General features: G+C 44.4%; 1 protein-coding gene across 1 annotated transcript in view; it reads left to right on the forward strand.

The window, feature by feature from the left end:
* LOC139255772 (cytosol aminopeptidase-like) overlaps positions 1-22,431 on the forward strand; it is a gene marked incomplete at its 5' end in the record, with an annotated part of 45,475 nt that overhangs the window by 17,562 nt on the left and 5,482 nt on the right. Inside the window, 3 exons of the mRNA XM_070873984.1 lie at positions 3,901-4,003; positions 4,700-4,779; positions 8,932-9,041. Of these exons, the coding sequence (XP_070730085.1) occupies positions 3,901-4,003; positions 4,700-4,779; positions 8,932-9,041 (293 nt within the window). The remainder of the gene's footprint in view (positions 1-3,900; positions 4,004-4,699; positions 4,780-8,931; positions 9,042-22,431) is intronic.

Below are 22,431 nucleotides of genomic sequence, written 5' to 3' on the forward strand. Positions count from 1 at the left end.
GATGTCGTCCCAGTTCCAGCGTATCTTTCCCAGCCAGCTCCTGCCGAGCAGCGTGGGACCATCGCCCAGTACCACTCAGAGTGGTAGCTTGTGCACCACTCCATCATAGGAGACCTTTACAGTAGCACTGCCGATTACAGGAATCAGTTCTTTCATGTAAGTTCTTAGTTTCGTTCGAATTGGAGTTTTAAGACTGGCCTTGAGGCCTTGTTGCACCACAACCGTTCGAAAGTCTTTTTGCCCATGATGGACTGGCTCGCGCCCATGTCCAGCTCCATTGACACTGGGAGTCCATTTAGTTCAACCTTCAGCATTATCGGGGAACAATTCTGGGTGAATGTGTGCACCTCTGCCTCCTCTATCAGAGGTTCTGTTTCGTCGTGATCCTCCGTGGATCTGCAACGTGGTGGTTTGCAGGTTTAGCGGGTCTAGCAGCTCGCCTGCACACTCGTCGGAGGTGTCCCATTGTTCCACAGCCCTTGCAAATGTATCCTTTGAATCGGCATGAATGGAAACGATGATCACCCCCGCAGCGCCAACAAGGTGTTAATGGCCTTGCATTCATCACCCTTGATGTTGGACTCTGAGACATCTGCAGACGTGTAACTGCAGGTATGTGTGACCTGCCCTGTCCATTACGATTCGAAAACATCATCACTTTGTTCACAGTACTTGTAGCAGCACTTGTGTGCTGAGAGATTTGCTTAGTATTGTCACTGGTGGCAATGAACGCCTGGGCTATCGCTATGGCCTTACTCAAGGTTGGGGTCTCTACAGTCAAAAGTTTGCGAAGTATGGTTTCGTGGCCAATGCCAAGTACGAAAAAGTCTCTGAGCATGTGCTCCAAATGTCCTTCAAATTAGCAATGTCCTGCAAGGCGTCTTAGCTCGGCGACATAAGTCGCCACTTTCTAGCCTTCAGAATTTTTGTAAGTGTAGAACCGGTACCTCACCATCAGAACGCTTTTCTTCAGGTTCAAATGCTCTCGGACCAGTGTGCACAAATCGTCATACGGTTTCTCCGTGGGTTGCGCTGGAGTAAGTAGATTCTTCATGAGGCCATACGTTGGTGCCCCACAGACGGTGAGGAGGATCGCTCTACATTTGGCCGCGGTCTCTTCCCCATCTAGCTCGTTGGCCACGAAGTATTGATCGAGTCGCTCCACAAAAGTTTCCCAATCATCTCCCTCTGAAAATTTCTCCAGGATGTTCACTGTTCTCTGGATCTTTGGGTTCGCTATCTGTATCTTGTCGCCAGTTGTTGTGTATGGAGAAAGAGTCAGACTGAACACTGTGAGTTCAAAGTAAAGTGTGACCGTAGTCTTTTATTGCAGATCTCCAGAGTGCCTCTCCAACCTGTGAAGCACTCTTAAATACCTGTGCTCCCAAGGGATTATGAGATCCCTTGGGACTCCGTGGAATGAGCCCGCTGGTGGCTGTACAGAGCAGATACTAGTCCAGATACATAACAATTTCAGCCTAGGATTTGGAAACTGTAGAACGGATGGCTGACAACAACATCACCACCAACAGACAATGCAGAGATGGATTGGGGATTGGAAGCCAGTGCTGTTTGTGAAGGATGTGGTTGACTGATGAATGAGACTTCGTGTGAGACAGGATATAAGCTGCAGAGTTTATGCAGCAAGAGAGGTCAGTATTGGAACTGGTGAAAAAGGCACTTATACATGTTTCAGCAGCATTGAGTGGTGAGGTAGAGCCAGAAGCACGTGGAAACAAGTGAACGTGGTATGGGGTAGAATGTGGGTCTACAGATCAGCTCAGTTGAACAGGATGCTGAATGCAACTAGTCTGATTCAGTTTGACTGTCTGGTGGGGGGGTGCGGGGGGTGGTGGACTATAAGGGGAAGAGGAATGTGGTGGGGCTAAAAATTACTCAGACCCCTAAGCCCCAGAATTGAATTTCAATTTTTTTACTTTTTAAATATGTGATGACGCAACCTGAGCTATATTATCAATTAAAGTTGTTGAGGGAAGGTTCAGCATTTTCCCCATAGGAGAAAGAATTGCTGTGAGTGTCACTCTGGGATTGTTTTCCGTTCAAGGGATGTGGGCATCGCTGGCAAGGCCGGCATTTATTGCCCATCTCTAATTGCCCTTGAGAAGGTGGTGTTGTGCTGCCATTTCAGAGGGTAGTTTAGAGTCAACCACATTGGTGTGGGTCTGGGGTCACATAAAGGACAAACAAGGTAATGATAGAAGCTTTCCTTTCCTTCCAGATGGGTTTTTGCAGATTTTTTAAATTGCAGATTTTTATTTAATTAACTGAATTTAAATTTCCCCAGTTGCCATGGGGGAACTCTTGTTTCTAGATCATTAGTCCAGGTTCTGGATTACTCGTATCATAACATAAGGCTCAAAACTGGCCAGGAGTTGCTCCATTTTTTTCCGAGCAACTTGATTTTTCTGTAGTATCTTAAAAATCCCCATTTTGCATATTCAATTTGCGCCAGTGTAAGTGAGTTAGTTAGGATTTTTTTAGTTTAGTTCTTTTTTTCAAAAGGGGGCATTACCAGCCACTTTGGACAGCTAATAGTTACTCCAAACTAACTTAGGCCAGTGTATGTGGCCACTTGTGGCCGCACAGAAAACCCTTGTGGAGAGTTAAGAAATCAGTGACGGTAGGTACATCGGAGGCCAGCAGAACTTAATGACTTGACTAAAGAATGTGAATAGGATCAAACAGCTATACAGGACATCATATGACAAACTTCGCAAAGTTAATTTACTATACAACAGAAGCATTCATGGAAGCTTAAACTACAAAAATAAAAGAAGTAAAAGTTGAATTAAATTACCCTAATCTCACAACTAATTAAAGATAATTAAAGAAAGTGGTTCGGCACAACGACGATCCCACAGCAAACCCCCATGGACTTCGGCCCTTACCGTGTACAGTGTGATTTCTGCCCCACTACTATAATTCTGCACAAAGTCCCAAATGGAGAGGATATGACAGTTTCTGGGTGGCAGCACACCATTGCTTGTGCCAACAAATCATTACTTGCCACAACAAATCTTAGCAAACATTAACATAACGAGCAGCAAACAGCAATGTCATTCAAACAAAGCCCAAGAGATAAAGTGCTGAACTGGAGCTTTCAAGCTGGCTTCAAAGTGGAGAGCTGCATAGTGCCGGTCATACTTGGAATCGCATTTTAAAATAACCAAACACCAGCTAACTGCTTCCCATATTCTGCAATAATTATAGAGTTACGTACTTAATTATAAATTATAAACAACACGCTATTGCAGCCACACGATCTCGATGTCCGGTCCGAACGAAGCATTTTCTCCTGCAACGGGCTGGCCTGTGCAATCGGCCACTCGGCCTGGGCTAGGGGCAGAACGCATCGGGTCCCACGCTGCAGCATGCACACCGAGAGGCTGGAGGCAGGAGCTACTGCACATGCGCGCACACTGTAATGCACATGTGGAGAGCTGCCGGCACTGTTTCTGGCGCAGGGCCCTAGCTCCAGCCCCCAATTGACTGACCACGCCGCGCCAAGCCCTGGAAGAGACAACACAGCGGCCAGAATCGGAGGACATTTTTTCAGTGTCCTTTTCATCCTACAAAAGCGGCGCAACTCCAGTGAGTGCGGCAAAAATCTGCAGGGGCCAATTTTGAGCCCAAAGCCACTATGCTACCTTATCCACTACTGGAGCTAGTAACTGATGGGATTGAAGACTGAAGCTTGATCTTGGGAGTGGGGTTGGTGGGTTTGTGTTTTCAAATAGATTATTTTTGAAACCATCAGAAGTAATTGATTTGAACCAGAATCTTAAGTGTTCAATTATTTTACATGTTGGGATTCTGGTTACGGATCTTATTTCAGTGAAGTTTTCTAAGTCCTCTCTGCTTGAATTCTCTATTTTTAAGGTGGATAACACCGATGCTGAAGGCCGTTTGATACTCGCTGATGCCCTGTGCTATGCACACAACTTTAACCCCAAAGCAGTTGTAAATGCAGCAACTTTAACAGGTATTGTAAAGCTAACTTTCTTTGATCCTGCACAAAGTCAGTAAGTGCATGTGATGACAACTATGCAATATCTGCCAATTTCTTTCGGAATTAAAGTGCTGAGAAAGTCATCCCAACTACAACTGCATCATTGTGCCAGTTTGACATTAGAACTCCTTTGCTTGACAACTTTTGAAATGTGTTCAAAGCAAAACATTTAATTCAGAATTTTAAAAAAATGATTGTGATGTGGGCGGTGGTGCTGGGCCTTTTTGAACCCCTGTCGTCCCTGTGATATTCTTTGTAGTGGTTTGATGTAACTGAGTCACCGTGTGGGACTGGAATATAGGCCAGACTAGGTCAACAGGTTTCCTTCCCTAAAGGACACTAATGAACCTGTTGGATTTTTACAACAATCTGACAGCATCATGGTCTTTTACTGAAACCAGTTTTTTTTATTTCTAGATTTTAAAAACTCAATTCAAATTCTCAACATGCCATGGTGGGATTTGAACTCTCGTACTCTGGATCATTAGTCCAGACCTCTGTCTGGTCCAGTAACATAACCACTACAATATTGTAATATATACAATTGTGATAGCAGAGAAGTTGTTGATTATGCCTTACGTAAGATTTTGGTAGTCAGACTGAAATGTAATCATTAATACGTTTTTAAAAATTTGAACTGCAGCGATTTGATTTGAGCTATTTTAACAGGTGCAATCGATGTTGCTCTGGGATCAGCAGCTACTGGAGTTTTCACCAACTCTGACTGGTTGTGGGGGCACCTCAGACAAGTAAGAATAGTTTATGCAGTGTTGTATGTAAAAGATTGCCGATTTATTTGTAAAATCTAATTTCTATTTTAAAGCACTTCAAAAAAAATAAATGGAGCTGTGGGCTAATTCTGCGATTCTACACTTGTGCGAGAAAACCAGGCTTGAAGGAAGTATAGGTCTGAGATAGAGCTACAGTACGGTAGTAAAAACAGAAAATGCTGGCAATCTCAGCGAGTCAGGCAGCATCTGTGGAGAAAAAAAAGCAGTTCACGTTTCGGGTCGATGACCCTTTGTCAGAACTGGCAAACGTTTGAAAAGAACAGATTCTTAAGGGGCACTGAAAGGGGGAGGGGAAGAAAGAACAGAAGGGAAGGTCTGTAATAGGGTGGAAGGTAGGTGAGATTAGCAAGACAAAGGGATGATGGGCCGAATTCAAATGGTAATGCCAGGAGTTAGAAAAAGGTTAGTCTCGATAGGGTGTTAATGACGGAATAATGACCAGCTGCCATTGGAGACAAAGAGAAAAAAAACACAAGATTGCGGGGGTGGGGGGTGGGGGGAGGGAGCCAAAAATGGGCAGAGGTTATCTGAAATTGTTGAATTTGATGTTGAGTCCAGAAGACTGTAAAGTGCCTGAATAAAAGATGAGGTGCTGTTCCTCGAGCTTGCGTTGGGCTTTATTGAAACAGTGTAGGAGGCCGAGGACGGAAATTTTGGAGTGGAGCGAGGAATTAAAGTGACAGGCAACCGGAAGCTCAGGGTCATGCTTACAGACTGAACGGAGGTGCTCCGCAAAGCGGTCACCCAATCTGCGTTTGGTCTCCCCAATGTAGAGGAGACCATCGTGAGCAGCGAATACAGTATACTAAATTGAAAGAAGTACATGTAAATTGCTGTTTCACCTGGAAGGAGTATTTGGGGCCCTGGATAATGGGAAGAGTGGAGGTAAAAGAGCAGGTGTTGCATCTCCTGCGCTTAAAAACATAGAAATTTACAGCGCAGGAGACAGCCATTCCGGCCCATCGAGTTCATGCCAGCTGACAAAGAGCCACACGGCCCCTGGCCAGCAGCCCTAAAGGTTACATATAAACCTATGAACAATGATGGAAAAGCAAAGAGCACCCAGCCCAACCAATCCGCCTCACCACAACTGTGACACCCCTTATACTAAAACATTCTACACTCCACCCCAACCGGAGCCATGTGATCTCCTGGGAGAAGCAAAAGCCAGATTTAAAAAACAGGCCAATTTAGGGAGAAAAAATCTGGGAAAATTCCTCTCCGACCCATCCAGGCGATCAAAACTAGTCCAGGAGATCACCCTGGCCGTATTCTATTCCCTGCAGTACTTGCCATTATATCTGCTCCGTCCAACAAAAGGTCATCCAGTCTAATCCCAATGACCATCTCCATAACCCTGCAGGTTGCTGCACTTTAAGTGCCCATCCAACCATCTCTTAAAAGTGGTGAGGGTTTCTGCATCCACCACTCTTCCAGGCAGCGAGTTCCAGATCCCCACAACCCTCTGCGTAAAGAAGCCCCCGTCAAATCCCCTCTAAACCTTGCACCTTAAAACTATGCCCCCTCATAATAGATCCCTCCACCAATGGAAATAGACCCTTACTATCCACTATGTCCAGGCCCCTCAATAATTTGTACACCTCAATGAGGTCTCCTCTCAACCTCCTCTGTTCCAATGAGAACAAACCCAGCCTATCCAATCTGTCCTCATAACTAAGATTCTCCACTCCAGACAGCATCCTAGTAAATCTCCTCTGCACCCTCTCTAATGCAATCTCGTCCTTCCTATAATACGGCGACCAGATTGCACGCAATACTCCAGCTGTGGCCTAACCAACGTATTATACACTTTAAGCATAACCTCCCTGCTCTTATATTCTATGCCTCGGCCAATAAAGGCAAGCATTCCATATACCTTCTTAACCACCTTATCCACCTGGCCTGCTACTTTCAGAGATCTGTGGACAAGCATTCCAAGGTTCCTTTGTTCATCTACACTATTAAGTGGCCTACCGCTTAATGTGTATACCCTTTTCTTATTAGCCCTCCCAAAGTGCATCACCTCATACTTCTCTGAATTAAATTCCATTTGCTACTGCTCTGCCCACCTGACCAGTAGATTGATATCCTCCTGCAGTCCATGACTTTCCTCTCCATTATTAACCACACAGCCAATTTTAGTGTTGTCTGCAAACTTCTTAATCATACTCCCTAAATTCAAATCTAAATCGTTGATATATACTACAAAAAACAAGGGTCCCAGTACTGAGCTCTGCAGAACCCCACTAGAAATATCCTTCCAGTCACAAAACCATCCATCAATCATTACCCTTTGCTTCCTACCTCCAAACCAATTTTGGATCCAACTTGACACTTTGCCCTGTATTTCATGGGCTTTAACCTTCATGACCAGTCTACCATGTGGGACCTTATCAAAAACTTTGCTAAAGTCCATATATACTACATCGTACGCACTACCCTCATCGGCCCTCTTGGTTACCTCCTCAAAAAATTCAATCAGGTTAGTCAGGCACAATCTTCTCTTAACAAATCCATGCTGACCCTAATTAATCCTTGCCTTTGCAAATGCTGATTTATCCCGTCTTTCAGGACTTTTTCCAATAATTTTCCCATCACTGAGGTTAGGCTGACAGGCCTGTAATTACTCGGCCTATCCCTTTCTCCCTTCTTAAACAAGGGTACTACATTAGCTGTCCTCCAATCCTCCAGCACCATGCCCAGATCCAAAGAGGACTGGAACATGATGGTCAAAGCCTCTGCTATTTCCTCTCTTACTTCGCTTGCAAGGGAAGGTGCCATGGGAAGGGGAGGGGGTGCTGGGGGTGACTGTGGAATGGACCAGGGTGTCGCAGAGGGAGTGGTCCCTTAGGAATGCTGGGAGCGTAGGTTTAATGACAAAGTCGGGGTTGGATCTGAGAGAGCGGAGTGCTGCAAGTTCAGAGGGAGATAGGTTGGAGTGAGTGAGGGGAGCAGAGAAATTGAGACAGCCAATGTCCCATTGGCAGTTTGCAATGAAGAGGTCTGGAGAGGATTAAAGGCCAGAGGGGGAGGGGTCCAGGTAGAGCGAGAATTCTGAAAATGGGAGAAGGGGGGGGGGGGAAGACTCCTGGCTGCAGAAGTGGGCACCGAGGCGAAGGCGGCGGAAAAAGAGCTCAGTATCGTGCCGAGCTCAAAATTCATTGAGGTGGGAGCGTAAAGGGATGAAGCTCAGGCCTTTGCTGAGGACTGATCGTTCGGGGTCAGAGAGAGGAAGGTCAGAGGGGATAGTGAAAATACTGCAGGGGGTGAGATTGGAAGAAGGGATGGGATCAGAGGGAAGTGTAGGGGAAGAAGGTTCCGGAGGGGAGTTGGTGTCCAAGAGTTGTTGAAGTTTACAATCCTTGACACCTGAAAGGAAGGAAAAAAGTTTTTGGTTAAGAATGAGGCGAGGGATGAAACAGAACTGCAGACCAGGACAGCTTAGAGATAGAGTGAGTCGGCACTGCTCAAGTACTGTAGCCTTGATTCTCCCTCCTGGTTAGCCACCATGAATTTTCAGAAAGAACAACGAACCAACAGCATAGTGAGTCTGTTAACTTGACCAACCAGCTTCTATCACCGCTTGTACCGTACAGTGATATAGTAACATCAGCAGGAATTTGGGAATAACAAGTCGTCATCAATCTTGCAATCAATCAATTGCAGAACTGCAATCAAAAGTGTATTTAAAACTAAATACCCTAATTTATTTTGTAAGTTGATGTTCGACTATATTATAGGGCCATAATATTGTAACAAGAAAGGGCAATTTTTATATCCAGCCCCATCTTCCATTCAAGTCCTTCATAAGCACGGTGGCTCAAAAACACATCTATTTTTAAATAATTTACCGCACTCAGATTCTAAACAATTGGTGCTTTTATTAGTAACAATGCATGGTCTAATTAGCAATGTGTGGAGTAGCTTGAAAATCATTAAAATTTGTGCTGATAGTTTATTCACCTTGTTATCTTTTAAAGTGTAGCACTAGTAATATGAATAGAATGTTTTTTCATTGAGAATTTAGGTTTAATTAATGTCCTTTTCAGTTTTGGATGGTGCATTTTTAACCATAATGGATAATGCTGAGCATGTACTGTTCTTGTTTAGGCTAGTGTTGTGACTGGAGATAGAGTGTGGAGGATGCCACTCTTCCAGCATTACACCAGACAGATCACAGAATCGCAACTAGCAGACCTGAATAACATCGGCAAATACAGGTGAATACAGTATCATGCCCTTAAATCGAAACAATTCTCACTTTATTTCATATTACATTGTTAAGCAATCTCCTTTCTCCTCTGGTTCACAACAACACTTTCGAGTAAGCACGAGACTTCGGGCTCAATTTTCCCCAGTTATCTGCGCTGTTTTTTATTTGACGTGTGCCGCATTTTTTGGTGTTAATTAAAATATCCAAGTTTCCCCAAAGTTTCTACGCCAGTGTAACTCAGTTTGGTACGATTTTTTTAAGTTAGTGTTTATTTGTGTCATGGGGGTGTAACCTGATGTCTGCGCCAGTTTTTCACATTTAAGCAAGTTTGGCCAACTTACATTTTTCCTAGGACGGTGTATGTGACCACTCCTACAAAACCTTCTGGGCACTTAAGAAAAACCAGCACACATTAAAAAATCAGCGCAGAAAGACACCATTGTTTTTAGGTGAAGTTTTGGAGGGAGTCAAGAAGACAAAGAATATGCATCATGAAGCTTAATTTTTTTCAAAGCCAAAAGGGAGAAAATGGAAGTCTAATGCAATTCTTTAATTTTTGATTTTTTTCAAAGTACCACGCCACCACCGAAAGTCGGCCGGCAGAATCGCTTCCTCGCCCAGACACGGGCTCGGGGCTCAGCTTCAAAAGAGGGTGGGGGGGTGGAAGCCGAACTGAAGGGATGAGAACCCATCTACTATACAGCAGCTTCAAAAGAAGCCCAGTTGGGTTGGGGGGGGGGGGTGGGGTGGGGTGGGGGGGGGGTGGGGCGGGCGGGCGGTGGGGCGGTGGGGTTGGTGGACGTTGAGCCCCTATGTCTGGGCGAGGGAGCGATTTGCTGGCTGGCCCTCGAGCCCGGTGAGGAGCCGTTCGGTCGGTGGTGGGGTGGTACTTTGAAAAATATCAAAAATTAAAGAATTGCATTAAACTTCGTTGCCCCAAATGTCTTCACTTAATACTGAGCTTCCCGTTCTAAGCGCATGTGCAGACCAGGGTGTGGTCCATACTAGGGCGTCGATCTTGGGAATAGAGAGAGAGGAAAGAAGGTTGAGTGCTTTGTCCTGCTGTTTTGACCTCCTTGCAAAGTTACAATTTAATTATGGAGGCAATATTGACAATGCCTGGTGCAAGCTTTCTGGGTGATGGTGCTGCAGAGGAGAAGATTGATTAGACATCATCACATGAAGAACCTCAGAGCACGTAGGATGATGGGCAGGAGGCCTTACCCACATCGGGTATATCGAGGCAGGCGTTCATACCTGAACCTCAGTGATGCAGACTGTGTGAGAAGGCTGCATTTCTGCAAAGAAGTTGTAACAAGATCTGTGAGTTAATAAAAGCAGACCTGCGCCCGAGAAGCATCAGGAGGACTGCTTTGTCAGTTGAAGCAAAGGTTACAGCTGCACTTTCATTTTATGCATCTGGATCATTGCAGGCCACAACTGGGGATGTGTGCGCCATTTCTCAACATGCAACACATATCTGCATTCGGCAGGTGACTGCTGCACTATATGCCAAGAGGAATGACTACATGAAGTTCCCCATGACCACCGAGGCAAGGCGTGACAGGGCTGTGGGCTTCTCCAGGATTGCTGGGTTCCCAAAGATACAGGGCTGCATTGACTGCACCCACATCGCCTTGCGAGCACCTTTGGAGGTTTCCGAGATGTACAGGAACAGAAAAGGCTTCGACTCCGTGTTTGTGCAGCTCGTCTGTGACGACATGCACAGCATCATGGCAGTTGATGCATGATACCATGGGAGCACCCATGATGCAGTCATCCTACACGAGAGCGCTATATCTGCCACGTTTCAGCAGCAGCCAGAAGGGCAGAGCTGGCTGCTGGGAGACAAGGGGTACGGCCCCGCCACCTGGCTCATGAAGCCCCTGCGCGTAACCCGAACGGAAGCTGAGCGGGAATACAACATGTCGCATAAGGGACGGTTTTCTAGACCAATATGTTGAGGAATCAATTAGAGAGCTGGCCATCCTAGACTGGGTGTTTTGTAATGAGAGAGGATTAATTAGCAATCTTGTTGTGCGAGGCCCCTTGGGGAAGAGTGACCATAATATGGTAGAATTCTTCATTAGAATGGAGAGTGACACAGTTAGTTCAGAGACTAGAGTCCGGAACTTAAAGAATGGTAACTTCGATGGTATGAGACGTGATTTAGCTAGGATAGACTAGCGAATGATACTTAAAGGGTTGATGGTGGATAGGCAATGGCAGACATTTAAAGATCACATGGATGAACTTCAATAATTGTACATCCCTGTCTGGCATAAAAATAAAAAGGGGAAGATGGCTCAACCGTGGCTTACAAGGGAAATTAGGGATAGTATTAAATCCAAGGAAGAGGCATATAAATTAGTCAAAAAAAGCAGCAAACTTGAGGACTGGGAGAAATTTAGAATTCAGCAGAGGAGGACAAAAGGTTTAATTAGGAGGGGAAAAATAGAATATGAGAGTAAGCTTGCAAGGAACATAAAAACTGACTGCAAGAGCTTCTACAGATACGTGAAGAGAAAAAGATTAGTGAAGACAAATGTCGGTCCCTTACAGTCAGAATTTGGTGAATTTATAATGGGGAACAAAGAAATGGCAGACAATTGAACAAATACTTTGGTTCTGTCTTCACTAAGGAAGACACAAATAACCTGCCGGAAATACTAGGGAACCGAGGGTCTAGCGAGAAGGAGGAACTAAAGGAAATCTTTATTAGTCAGCAAATTGTGTTCGGAAAATTGATGGATTGATGGCCGATAAATCCCCAGGGCCTGATAGACTGCATCCTTAAGAAAGTGGTCCTAGAAATAGTGAATACATTAGTGGTCATTTTCCAACATTCTATAGACTCTGGATCAGTTCCTATGGACTGGAGGATAGCTAATGTAACCCCACTTTTTAAAAAAAGGAGGGAGAGAAAACAGGGAATTACAGACCTTCAGCCTGACATCAGTGGTGGGGAAAATGTTGAAATCAATTATTAAAGATGTAATAGCAGCGCATTTGGAAAGCAGTGACAGGATCAGTCCAAGTCAGCATGAATTTATGAAAGGGAAATAATGCTTGACAAATCTTCTAGAATTTTTTGAGTACGTAACTAGTAGAGTGGATAAGGGGGAGCCAGTGGATGTGGTGTATTTAGATTTTCAAAAGGCTTTTGACAAGGTCCCACACAAGAGATTAGTGTGCAAAATTAAAGCACATGGTATTGGGGGTAATATATTGACGTGGCTAGAGAACTGGTTGGCAAATAGGAAGCAAAGAGTAGGAATAACCGGGTCCTTTTCAGAATGGCAGGCAGTGACTAGTGGAGTACCGCAAGGTTCAATGTTGGGACCCCAGCTATTTACAATATACATTAATGATTTAGACGAAGGAATTGAATGCAATATCTCCAAGTTTGCAGATGACACTAAGCTGGGTGGCAGTGTGAGCTGTGAGGAAGATGCTAAGAGGCTGCAGGGTGACTTGGGATAGGTTAGGTGCTTGGGCAAATACATGGCAGATGTGGTATAATGTAGATAAATTTGAGGCAGATTATTATCTGAATGGTGACAGATTTGTAAAAGGGGAGGTGCAACGAGACCTGGGTGTCATGGTACATCAGTCATTGAAAGTTGGCATACAGGTATAGCAGATGGTGAAGAAGGCAAATGGCATGTTGGCCATCATAGCGAGAGGATTTGAGTATCGGAGCAGGAAGGTCCTCTTACAGTTGTACAGGGCCTTGGTGAGGCTACACCTTGGATATTGTGTACAGTTTTGGTCTCCTAATCTAAGGAAGGGCAATCTTGCTAATGAGGGAATACAGCGAAAGTTCACCAGACTGAAGCCCGGGATGACAGGATTGACATATGAAGAAAGACTGGATCGACTAGGCTTGTATTCAATGGAATTTAGAAGAATGAGGGGGGATCTGTAAACGGTTTTGATTCTAGCCCAATTGCTAGACGGACGGTTCGATTCGCCCCCGCCTTACGAAAGTTCTAGACTCGGGAATTATTATTCGGAGTGTAAATTAAATGAGTCACGGACAGGAATGCTTCGGTGAAAAATCGTACTTATATTTATTTGGTCTAACATACACTATTTAAAACATGCACTACTAAACGAAATCACTGTCTCTGTGGAGAATAAAATCCAGGTTACAAACAACATACATACAGTACAGAAATGAGACCTAGTAACATGCAGTAATTCCCTGGTGGATTCTAACTCTACCCCTACCAACGAATTACCCTCCTCAGAATAGCCCTGTAAAGCTTCACTTCTGAGAAAACCCTGAGCCCTTACCCAGCTCGCCTGGGATATCTGGTTACTGGCTTGGGACACTCTCAACCATGCTCACCACCACACGCAGCCAGTTTCCTTTCTCAGCTCAGCTGTGGGAAGTCACTGCCTGGTCTTCAGTCTCGGTGGCTTCTTCTGTGGTACTGTGGCCACTTCCTCTGGTACATCGATCTTGGTGGAGCAAGATGGAGAGAGAGATCTCTCTAGATACAAGCTGCAAGCTCCAAGCTTCACTCCAAGCTCCAAGCTAAAAATAAAGTGGAAAGACCTCTGGGAGTCTTGCTACCCCTATCTTTCCCGCCAATCTTTAAAATCCCTTTGTTTCTAAGCACGGGTACTTGATCAGTGATGGGCCATCCAACCCATGTGTATTTGGCTGATGGCCCTTAATCTGGGCATCTCTCTCAGTCTTTGTGTTGGGAAAAACCCGGCTCCTCTATGGCTGGCCAGGCTAGTGGGTTCATTGTTCTGCTCTTCTTCTGAGATGGAGGTGAGAAGTACTTTTGCATATTAGAGTGGCTTTGAATGGCCCCTCCCCTTCCTGGCTGACAGCTCTTTTGTCAATGGATGACTGACAGTTCTTTTGTCCGAGCTAACTGCCATGCGGTCTCTGGAGTTTTAACAAAACCAGCTTTTTCACATATCTGCGCAGGGTGACCCCATAAAATCCACAAAATATTCTCGACTGAGTCCATTCTTTAACAGAAACTTTGCTATCTCTTCAGATCTCAAAGAAACATATAAAATTCTGACGTGATTGGACAGGTTAAATGCAGGAAGAATGTTCTCGATGTTGGGGAAGTCTAGAACCAGGGGTCACAGTCTAAGGATAAGGGTAAGCCATTTAGGACCGAGATGAGGAGAAACCTCTTCACTCAGAGTTGTGAGCATGTGAAATTCCCTACCACAGAAGTTCGTTCGATATATTCAAAAGGAGTTCGATGTGGCCCTTATGGCTAAAGGGATCAAAGGGGTAAGGAGAGAAAGCAGGAATGGCGTACTGAAGTGCATGATCAGCCATGATCACATTAAGTGGTGGTGCAGGCTCGAAGAGCCGAATGGCCTATTGGTGCGTCTATTTTCTATATTTCTATATTGCGATGCGCAGCATAATAGAGGACCATTGGCATCTTGAAGCAGCATTTCTGATGCCTGGGCCATTCCGGAGGCTACTTGCAATACTCCCCTGAGATTGCCGGTCAGTTCACTGTTATGTGCTGCATGCTGCGTAACTTAGCCATCATGAGGCAGCAACTGGTAGTCGAAGACCCACCTGAGGTGAGCGTGGCTGCTGATGAGAACGAGGAAGCCATACAACTACCTGAACTCGGAGCACAATGACGGAGGAGGTCGGGCTTTAACGAATGCTCGAGCCTTCTGGCAGCAGCTCATCTGTGAATGCTTTGCTGCCTGAAGGTACAGCGGCAACTATTCCAAATGGACCATGTTTACTGTTTGGACCTGTTCCATAATGTTGTTGTGTTAATGGAACAAATAATGGAAATAATTCTTCTTTAGTTCAAAAAGTTGTGTTAATAATGGAACAAATAATGGAAATGATTCAGTTATAATTTAAAATATATTTTATTCAAATGTTTAACACTTGTTTGTACTTAACTAATAACAATATTCTTGTATCACACTTTTAAGTTTTCAGTTAAGATCACTTACAAACTTTTAAACTTGTAAATTTACATCACTTACAGAAAACGTTTAATTTAAGAACAGTTACAATAGTAACAACAATAATAACAACAATAGCAGCAAATAAAGACTGCACCATTCTCTCCGCCACCTTATTCGAAGACCGCCCGCTGCCCTTGGTCTTGGTGACTTCACCCCTGCCCGCAGGCGGTGGCGCAGCGTTTCTCGGGTTGGTACCAAGCTTATCCTTTCAAGCATCTCGGGCAATGCGTACTTCTTGATGGTGGTGCGTGGGCAGGCAATAATGTGGAAGGTCCGGCTTGGGCCTCTTCAGAGGCTGGCCTGGGGATTGGCGTGGGAGTGGCTGTTGATTCCATCAATGACCGAGTGGTCTGGCATGTACCCTTCTAGCAGCAGCTATCTCCGACATTCCCTCCCTCATGTGCCCTGACAGTGTCTCAACTACCTGCAACATTCCCTCCCTCATATTCACCAACAGTGTATCAGTTACCCGCGACATTCCCTCCCTCATGTTCACTAACAATGTATCTGCTACCTGCGACCCTCCCTCCCTCATGTGCACCGACAGTGTTCCCATTTCTCGTGAGAGTGTTGTTACTTTTCTCGACTGTCCCAATACCTCATCACCCACCCCATTGATGGTGTCCAGGACTGATCGCGTAAGGTAAATGCTCTCCGCACTCATTGTCATCATCTGAACCACATCTGTTGCATCTTGCACCTCAGGAGAACGCGGTCGAGCTCTCCTGCCCCTCCTCATCCTGGGTGTGGCTCGCTGCACCCCACTGGAACCCGCAGCCTCGGACTATGCAAAACCATGGAATGTCCCAACACTCGTACCACTCAGGAAAGGGGCTAGCACCTCAATGGGCGGCGCCTGCACCTGCTCCAGAGTGAGTACAACATTGAGGGCTTTATCCTCCCCCCTCCCCCTCACCCCCATGCTCTTGGTCTGGAAGGTGGGATTGGAAGATGTTCTCCTCTTCAGGCTCGTCCGCGTCTGAATCTTCTGAAATCATCTTCAGGCTCATCAGGTTGGCCTTAAATTCTGCAAAATATAACTGAAGAGACAAATGGTTAGCAGCAGAGGAGGGGGGAAGGTGGCACGAGTAGGCTCACACAGCGCAAGCAGCAGGCTCATTTGAAGGACCACGATGAATGATAGCACATTGCATCAACCGAAGCGTAGCTGATGGAGACATCCCCAGAAACCGAAGCATGGCTAGCCCGTGCAGGACTTGACTTTTAGCAAAGCCAGGAGGTGGAATTTGCAGGACTTGCCCTCTCCCTCGAGTGTGGGCCCAGCTTGTGCAGTGATGGTTGCTTTTCTCCGGACAGAACCCATCAAAGCAGCGAACCCTGTTTTTCAAGTGTTTCAGTGGGTGCCGATTTGCTGGGCCGCCTCCTGTTCGAGTTCTCTCTCTTTTGTTGTGTGCCACCTTCCTCTGCAAAGATGAAAATAGAACTTTTTAGAGAGGGTGTCTTTCTGCTGGGTGGGACATACAGATGGTCACGTTTACAATTACAATTCTAGTGAATAAATGAAAATATTACTTACACTAACTACTTGACCAAGGTCCTGCCACTTTTTGCACTGGCCTCCAGACCTCGGGGTGGTCACCATTGCACAGTAATCTTTTGCAAGTTGGTTCCAGTGTTTCTTCATTTCTTTTGGTGAAACTTTTATGTGACCTCTACTGGTATCCAGCTCGTGCCATCTGGCCTCAATTACAGTAACTAGTGTCTCCATTTCCTCTTGTGAGAAATTCTTGGTCCTTGAGCCGCATTGCATATTACAGCTCGTGATTTTTCCCCTGAGAATTAAAGTTCTCAACAGCACTCTAAAAGTTCTCTCACAAAGCTCTTTAAAAATGGCCAAATGCAGACTGGGAGGTGTACTGGGCATGCTGCCCACAGCAGTCACGTAAAAAACGTCATTTTTTTTTTGTGCATGTGCAGAACGGGGCGGGGGCTATCCTTTTTTCAATGCGGACGTTAGGCTCCATCTCTCCAAAGCTAAAGGACAGTTTGCACGGCGCCAATTTCAAAAATTAGAACGTAGAAACTTGCAAGTTTTTTTTTTTAAGTAGTCGGGGCCAAAAAAAACGGGCGTAACTCTTGAAATGCGCCAAAAAACGACATTGGGGAAAATTGAGCCCTTCGTAGTGGAGTAAACGGAACAGACTTTATTGATGCACAGTAAAGGTGATTGGTCTTCAACTGTATACAAAGAGTGGATATTCAATTTCTGTATCTTTATATACAATATTTTGACTACATCAAAGGAAAATATCAATGATTTATCTATTTCCCAAATCCTCTGATAACATCATCATAAAATGCAGTCCCTCGGTATCGAGGAAGACTTGTTTCCACTCCTGAAGTGAGTTCTTTGGTGGCTGAACAGTCCAATACGAGAGTCACAGACTCTGTCACAGGTGGGACAGATAGTCGTTGAAGGAAGGGGTGGGTGGGACTGGTTTGCCGCACGCTCTTTCCGCTGCCTGCGCATGATTTCTGCATGCACTCGAGGTGTTCAGCACTCTCTCGGATGCACTTCCTCCACTTAGGGCGGTCTTGGGCCAGGGACTCCCAGGCGTCAGTAGGGATGTCGCACTTTATCTGAAAACACACTATCTATGTTAACAGTTTGCAATTGTTTGCCTCAACCACTTACCTTAAACAAGACTTCCTGACATAACATTTTCTAGTATCTTTGACCAATTGCTATCTGTTAATGGGTGAATTAATTAATTAATCAATCAATCAATCAATGGATATCTACTTCCCATGTTTCTTCCCCTAAAATGAAACATTAACCATGTCATTGCTAACATTTATTCCCTCACAAACACTTTGTTTCAGAAAAAAAGCAATGCCTTTTCCTCATGACACCTCAAAGTAATCTTGTTTATATCGGAAAGCCTGACAATGCATTCCTTTTACAATACTTCAATATCATCATGTTTATATTGGAAAGCCTGCTGCTTTAAGATACAAAGAAGTTTGATTGTTAACCTTAACTCCCCAAGATGTCCAACATCATCGGCTTCTATCTGGGGCTTACACAGGGGGGGTCATCATTATTATAGGTAGTCCCTCGAAATCGAGGAAGACTTGCTTCCACTCTAAAAGTGAGTTCTCAGGTGACTGTACAGTCCAATACGGCAGTTAGTCTCTGTCACAGGTGGGACAGACAGTCGTTGGGTGTGTGGGGTGTTTGGTTTGTCACACGCTCCTTCCGCTGCCTGCACTTGTTCTCTGCATGCTCTAGGCGACGAGACTCGAGTCTATGGCCAGGGGTTCCCAAGTGTCAACGGGGATGTTGCACTTTATCAAGGAGGCTTTGAGGGTGTCCTTGAAATGTTTCCTCTGCCCACCGGGGCTCGCTTGCCGTGTAGGAATTCCGAGTAGAATACTTGCTTTGGGAGTCTTGTGTCAGGCATGCGGACAATGTGGCCTGCCCAACGGAGCTGGTTGAATGTGGTGCTTCGATGCTGGGGATGTTGGCCTGATCGAGAACACTGACCAACATACATCTCTCCAGGATGTCCCACATATGTTTATGACTTTAAACATACATTGCATGAAACTGAAGAAATTGAATCATAGGAACAGGAGTAGGCCATTCAGCCCCTCGAACTTGTTTCCCCATTCAATGAAACCATGGCTGATCTGAATCCTAACTCCATCCACCTGCCTTGCTCCAAATCCCTAATACCCTTGGATAGCAAAAATTTATCGATCTTGGATTTAAAATTATTAATTGAGCTAGTATCTGTTGCTTTTTGTAGGAGAGAATTCCACACCTCTACCAGCCTTTGCTTGAAAAAGTGTTTCCTAACTTCTCTCCTGAATGGTTTGGCTCTGATTTTAAGGTTATGTCCCCTTGTACTGGATTCCCCCACCAGTGGAAAAGGTTTTGCTCTATCTACCCTATAAATTCCTTTCAAAGTCCAAAAAACCTCAATCAAATCAATCAGCAGTAATCTTCTATGTTCCAAGGAATATGTCTAGTTTATGTAATCTCTTGTAATTTAACCCTTGGAGCTCTGATAACATTCTCGTGAATCCAAGGCCAATACATCACTAAAGTGCAGTGCCCAGAACGGCACACTACTCCAGATGTGGTCTAACCAGGGCTTTGTATCATAGTTGTAAAACTTCCTTCCCTTTTATATACTAGCTCTCTAATTATAAAGGCTAACTGTTGAATAAGTCCTTTATCCTTTAAACCGATTCATAAAGGTAGAGATAGTAATATAATGATTCACTTAATTTATTATTGACAAAACATTAATCTTGTAAACACCCATACAGCATAGTGCACATTAGCCGAGTTTCTGACACGTGTGTGGATTTTAATGAGGAATTGCTAAGATTGCTTTTTGGGTCTCGAAGGTAGTCAAAGATCTCTTTCTAACTAAATAAAAACATGGAATCTCTTCTTATACCATTTTCTTTATGGTCTGCTTCCTGCTGAATCCAACACCATCTGATGTTTTATGACCACCTAGTTTTTTGAACCGATTGCCAAACGGAGATAGGAGTCCCCCATGCATTTTCACACCATACTGCTACTTCCGATCACTGCTTTACCTGAGCCATAGCTTTATTATGAACAATCTTTGATGCATGTTCTATAGCACCATATTGCCTTTTATATTGCAGCAATCTCCTTCCCATACACTGCCTCCTGCTGTGATGAAAAACCTGTGTTTTAAAAGTCTATGTATTTCAATCTTAAAAATTCTTGAGCTCAATATTTATATGTGCCTATCTTTACAGTACAATATCCTTGTTTCTGAAATTCATCCTTCTCCAATGTTACCAGCATCATAATTTTATGCTTCTTATCTACGCGACTTACTGTGTCGCCAACCAGCAAACTTGGATATATGGCTCTCTCTTAATTCATCAATAAATATAGTGAATGGATGAGGCTCCACCACAGACCCTTATGGACACTACTAGTCACTTCCTTCCAATTCAAGTACATACCCATTAACCCTACTCTATGTCTTCCACTATCTAACTATTGTTAGAGTTTCGGGATCCTGACCAATTAACTGTTTCCACTGTTAAGGTACGAAAGATTCGATGTGACCTTTATTGGTGACGGTGATTATTTTTATTCAGTATAAGCAAGACTTAATACATTACAGTATCTGAGCAATAGTCTAACAAGGCGCAAATGTGAGTTACATTATCTGTTGTACCCTGGTTAGAAGGTCGTGATCTCCACGAATCCACCCATGTCAGCCCTGGCCTCTAGGCTCCCTCGTCCATCGGTATGGGTCCTCCGACAACCTGCCCCCTCCTCAGCTCATCTGGTGGATATTCCCAAGCTCTTGGCCGAATGCCTCTACCCTCTAAGTGCCCAAGTGACCCCTTCTTAGACTTTTTCTCACTTTTTCTAAGCCTATGGAGACTTATTGAATCAATCACTGGCTTACATCCAAAACCCAAAATCCAACCATAAAGGTGCCACATCTGCAGCACCGTGACTTATACAGCTTCTGGTCTTATGACAGCCTTACATCATCTGTTTTTGACCATCAAGACTCATATCTGGGGTAGTTACGGCAGCGCAAAATGAACATGTCTCCAAAGTGTCGAGATATGGTGTCCTTGCTCTTTCTGTGAGAGGCCAATGTTTTTAATTTACCGCAGACTTCATAACATTCCAACACAGTGGCAGCCACATCTGACCTTGCATCCCAGGCTAGCTGCACTCTATGCCTCTATCCTTACTGTTGGCTAATATCCAACCTTCACCCATAGCCTCCCTATTCGACCATGGCATTCCTCTTTCTCACCCCAGGCTGTTTGGTTACAGCTTACTCACAGACTTTTAATCATAAGCAAAAGGTTTACATGTCATATATAATTCAGGTTATCATTCCAAACAATTGATGATTATAAACCTTTACATTTAATTCTTGCACACGATTATAAATCGATTACTTATGATTACATCACTAAAGATAGAAAACGAATATTCTAATAATCAACTAATCCATCTAACCGGGTCCACCCAGGGCATATTACACTAGTTTAAAAGTATGATTATTCAAGAATCGTCGTGCGTCGTGTAACAGGAACAAAATACAAACTTGAACCTATAACTCATAATACTTAATTCATTTAGTCCATGTTAGTTTGTCGGGAAAATCTGAAATGGAGACTTCCCAGGATTCTCACACCAGTCTCCTAACCAGGTCATTAATTTTTCTTTAATTTTAGCTAACAGTCTCTGATGTGGAACCTTATCAAATGCCTTCTGAAAGACCATATAAGCTGCATCCATAGACTTTAGTTACTTCCTAAAAAAAACTAAATTAAACTAAAGAGATTAGTGTGCAAAATTAAAGCTCATGGTATTGGGGGTAATGTATTGATGTGGATAGAAAACTGGTTGGCAGACAGGAAGCAAAGAGTAGGAATAAATGGGTTCTTTTCAGAATGGCAGGCAGTGACTAGTGGGGTACCGCAAGGTTCAGTGCTGGGACCTCAGCTATTTACAATATACATTAATTATTTGGATGAAGGAATTGAATGTAATATTTCCAAGTTTGCAGATGACACTAAGCTGGGTGGCAGTGTGAGCTGTGAGGAGGATGCTAAGAGGCTGCAGGGTGACTTGGATAGGTTAGGTGAGTGGGCAAATGCATGGCAGATGCAGTACAATGTAGATAAATGTGAGGTTATTCACTTTGGTGGAAAAAAACAGGAAGGCAGAATATTATCTGAATGGTGACAGGTTAGGAAAAGGGGAGGTGCAACGAGACCTGAGTGTCATGGTACATCAGTCATTGAAAGTTGGCATGCAGGTACAGCAGGCGGTGAAGAAGGCAAATGTCATGTTGGCCTTCATAGCGAGAGGATTTGAGTATAAGAGCAAGGAGGTTTTACTGCAGTTGTACAGGGCCTTGGTGAGGCCACAACTTGAATATTGTGTACAGTTTTGGTCTCTTAATCTGAGGAAGGACATTCTTGCTATTGAGGGAGTTGGAGAGAAGGTTCACCATACTGATTCCTGGGATGGCAGGACCGACATATGAAGAAAGACCGGATCGATTAGGCTTATATTCACTGGAATTTAGAAGAATGAGAGGGGATCTCATAGAAACATATAAAATTCTGAAGGGGTTGGACAGGTTAGATGCAAGAAGAATGTTCCTGATGTTGGGGAAGTCCAGAACCAGGGGTCACAGTCTAAGGATAAGAGGTAAGCCATTTAGGACCGAGACGAGGAGAAACTTCTTCACTTGGAGAATTGAGAACCAGTGGAATTCTCTACCACAAAAAGTTGTTGAAGGCAGTTCATTAGATATATTCAAAAGGGATTTAGATGTGGCCCTTTAGGCTAAAGGGATCAAGGGGTATGGAGAGAAAGCAGGAATGGGGTACTGAAGTTGCATGATCAGCCATGA

Source organism: Pristiophorus japonicus, unplaced genomic scaffold (assembly GCF_044704955.1).
Source record: "Pristiophorus japonicus isolate sPriJap1 unplaced genomic scaffold, sPriJap1.hap1 HAP1_SCAFFOLD_627, whole genome shotgun sequence".
In the NCBI taxonomy this organism is placed as follows: domain Eukaryota; kingdom Metazoa; phylum Chordata; class Chondrichthyes; family Pristiophoridae; genus Pristiophorus; species Pristiophorus japonicus.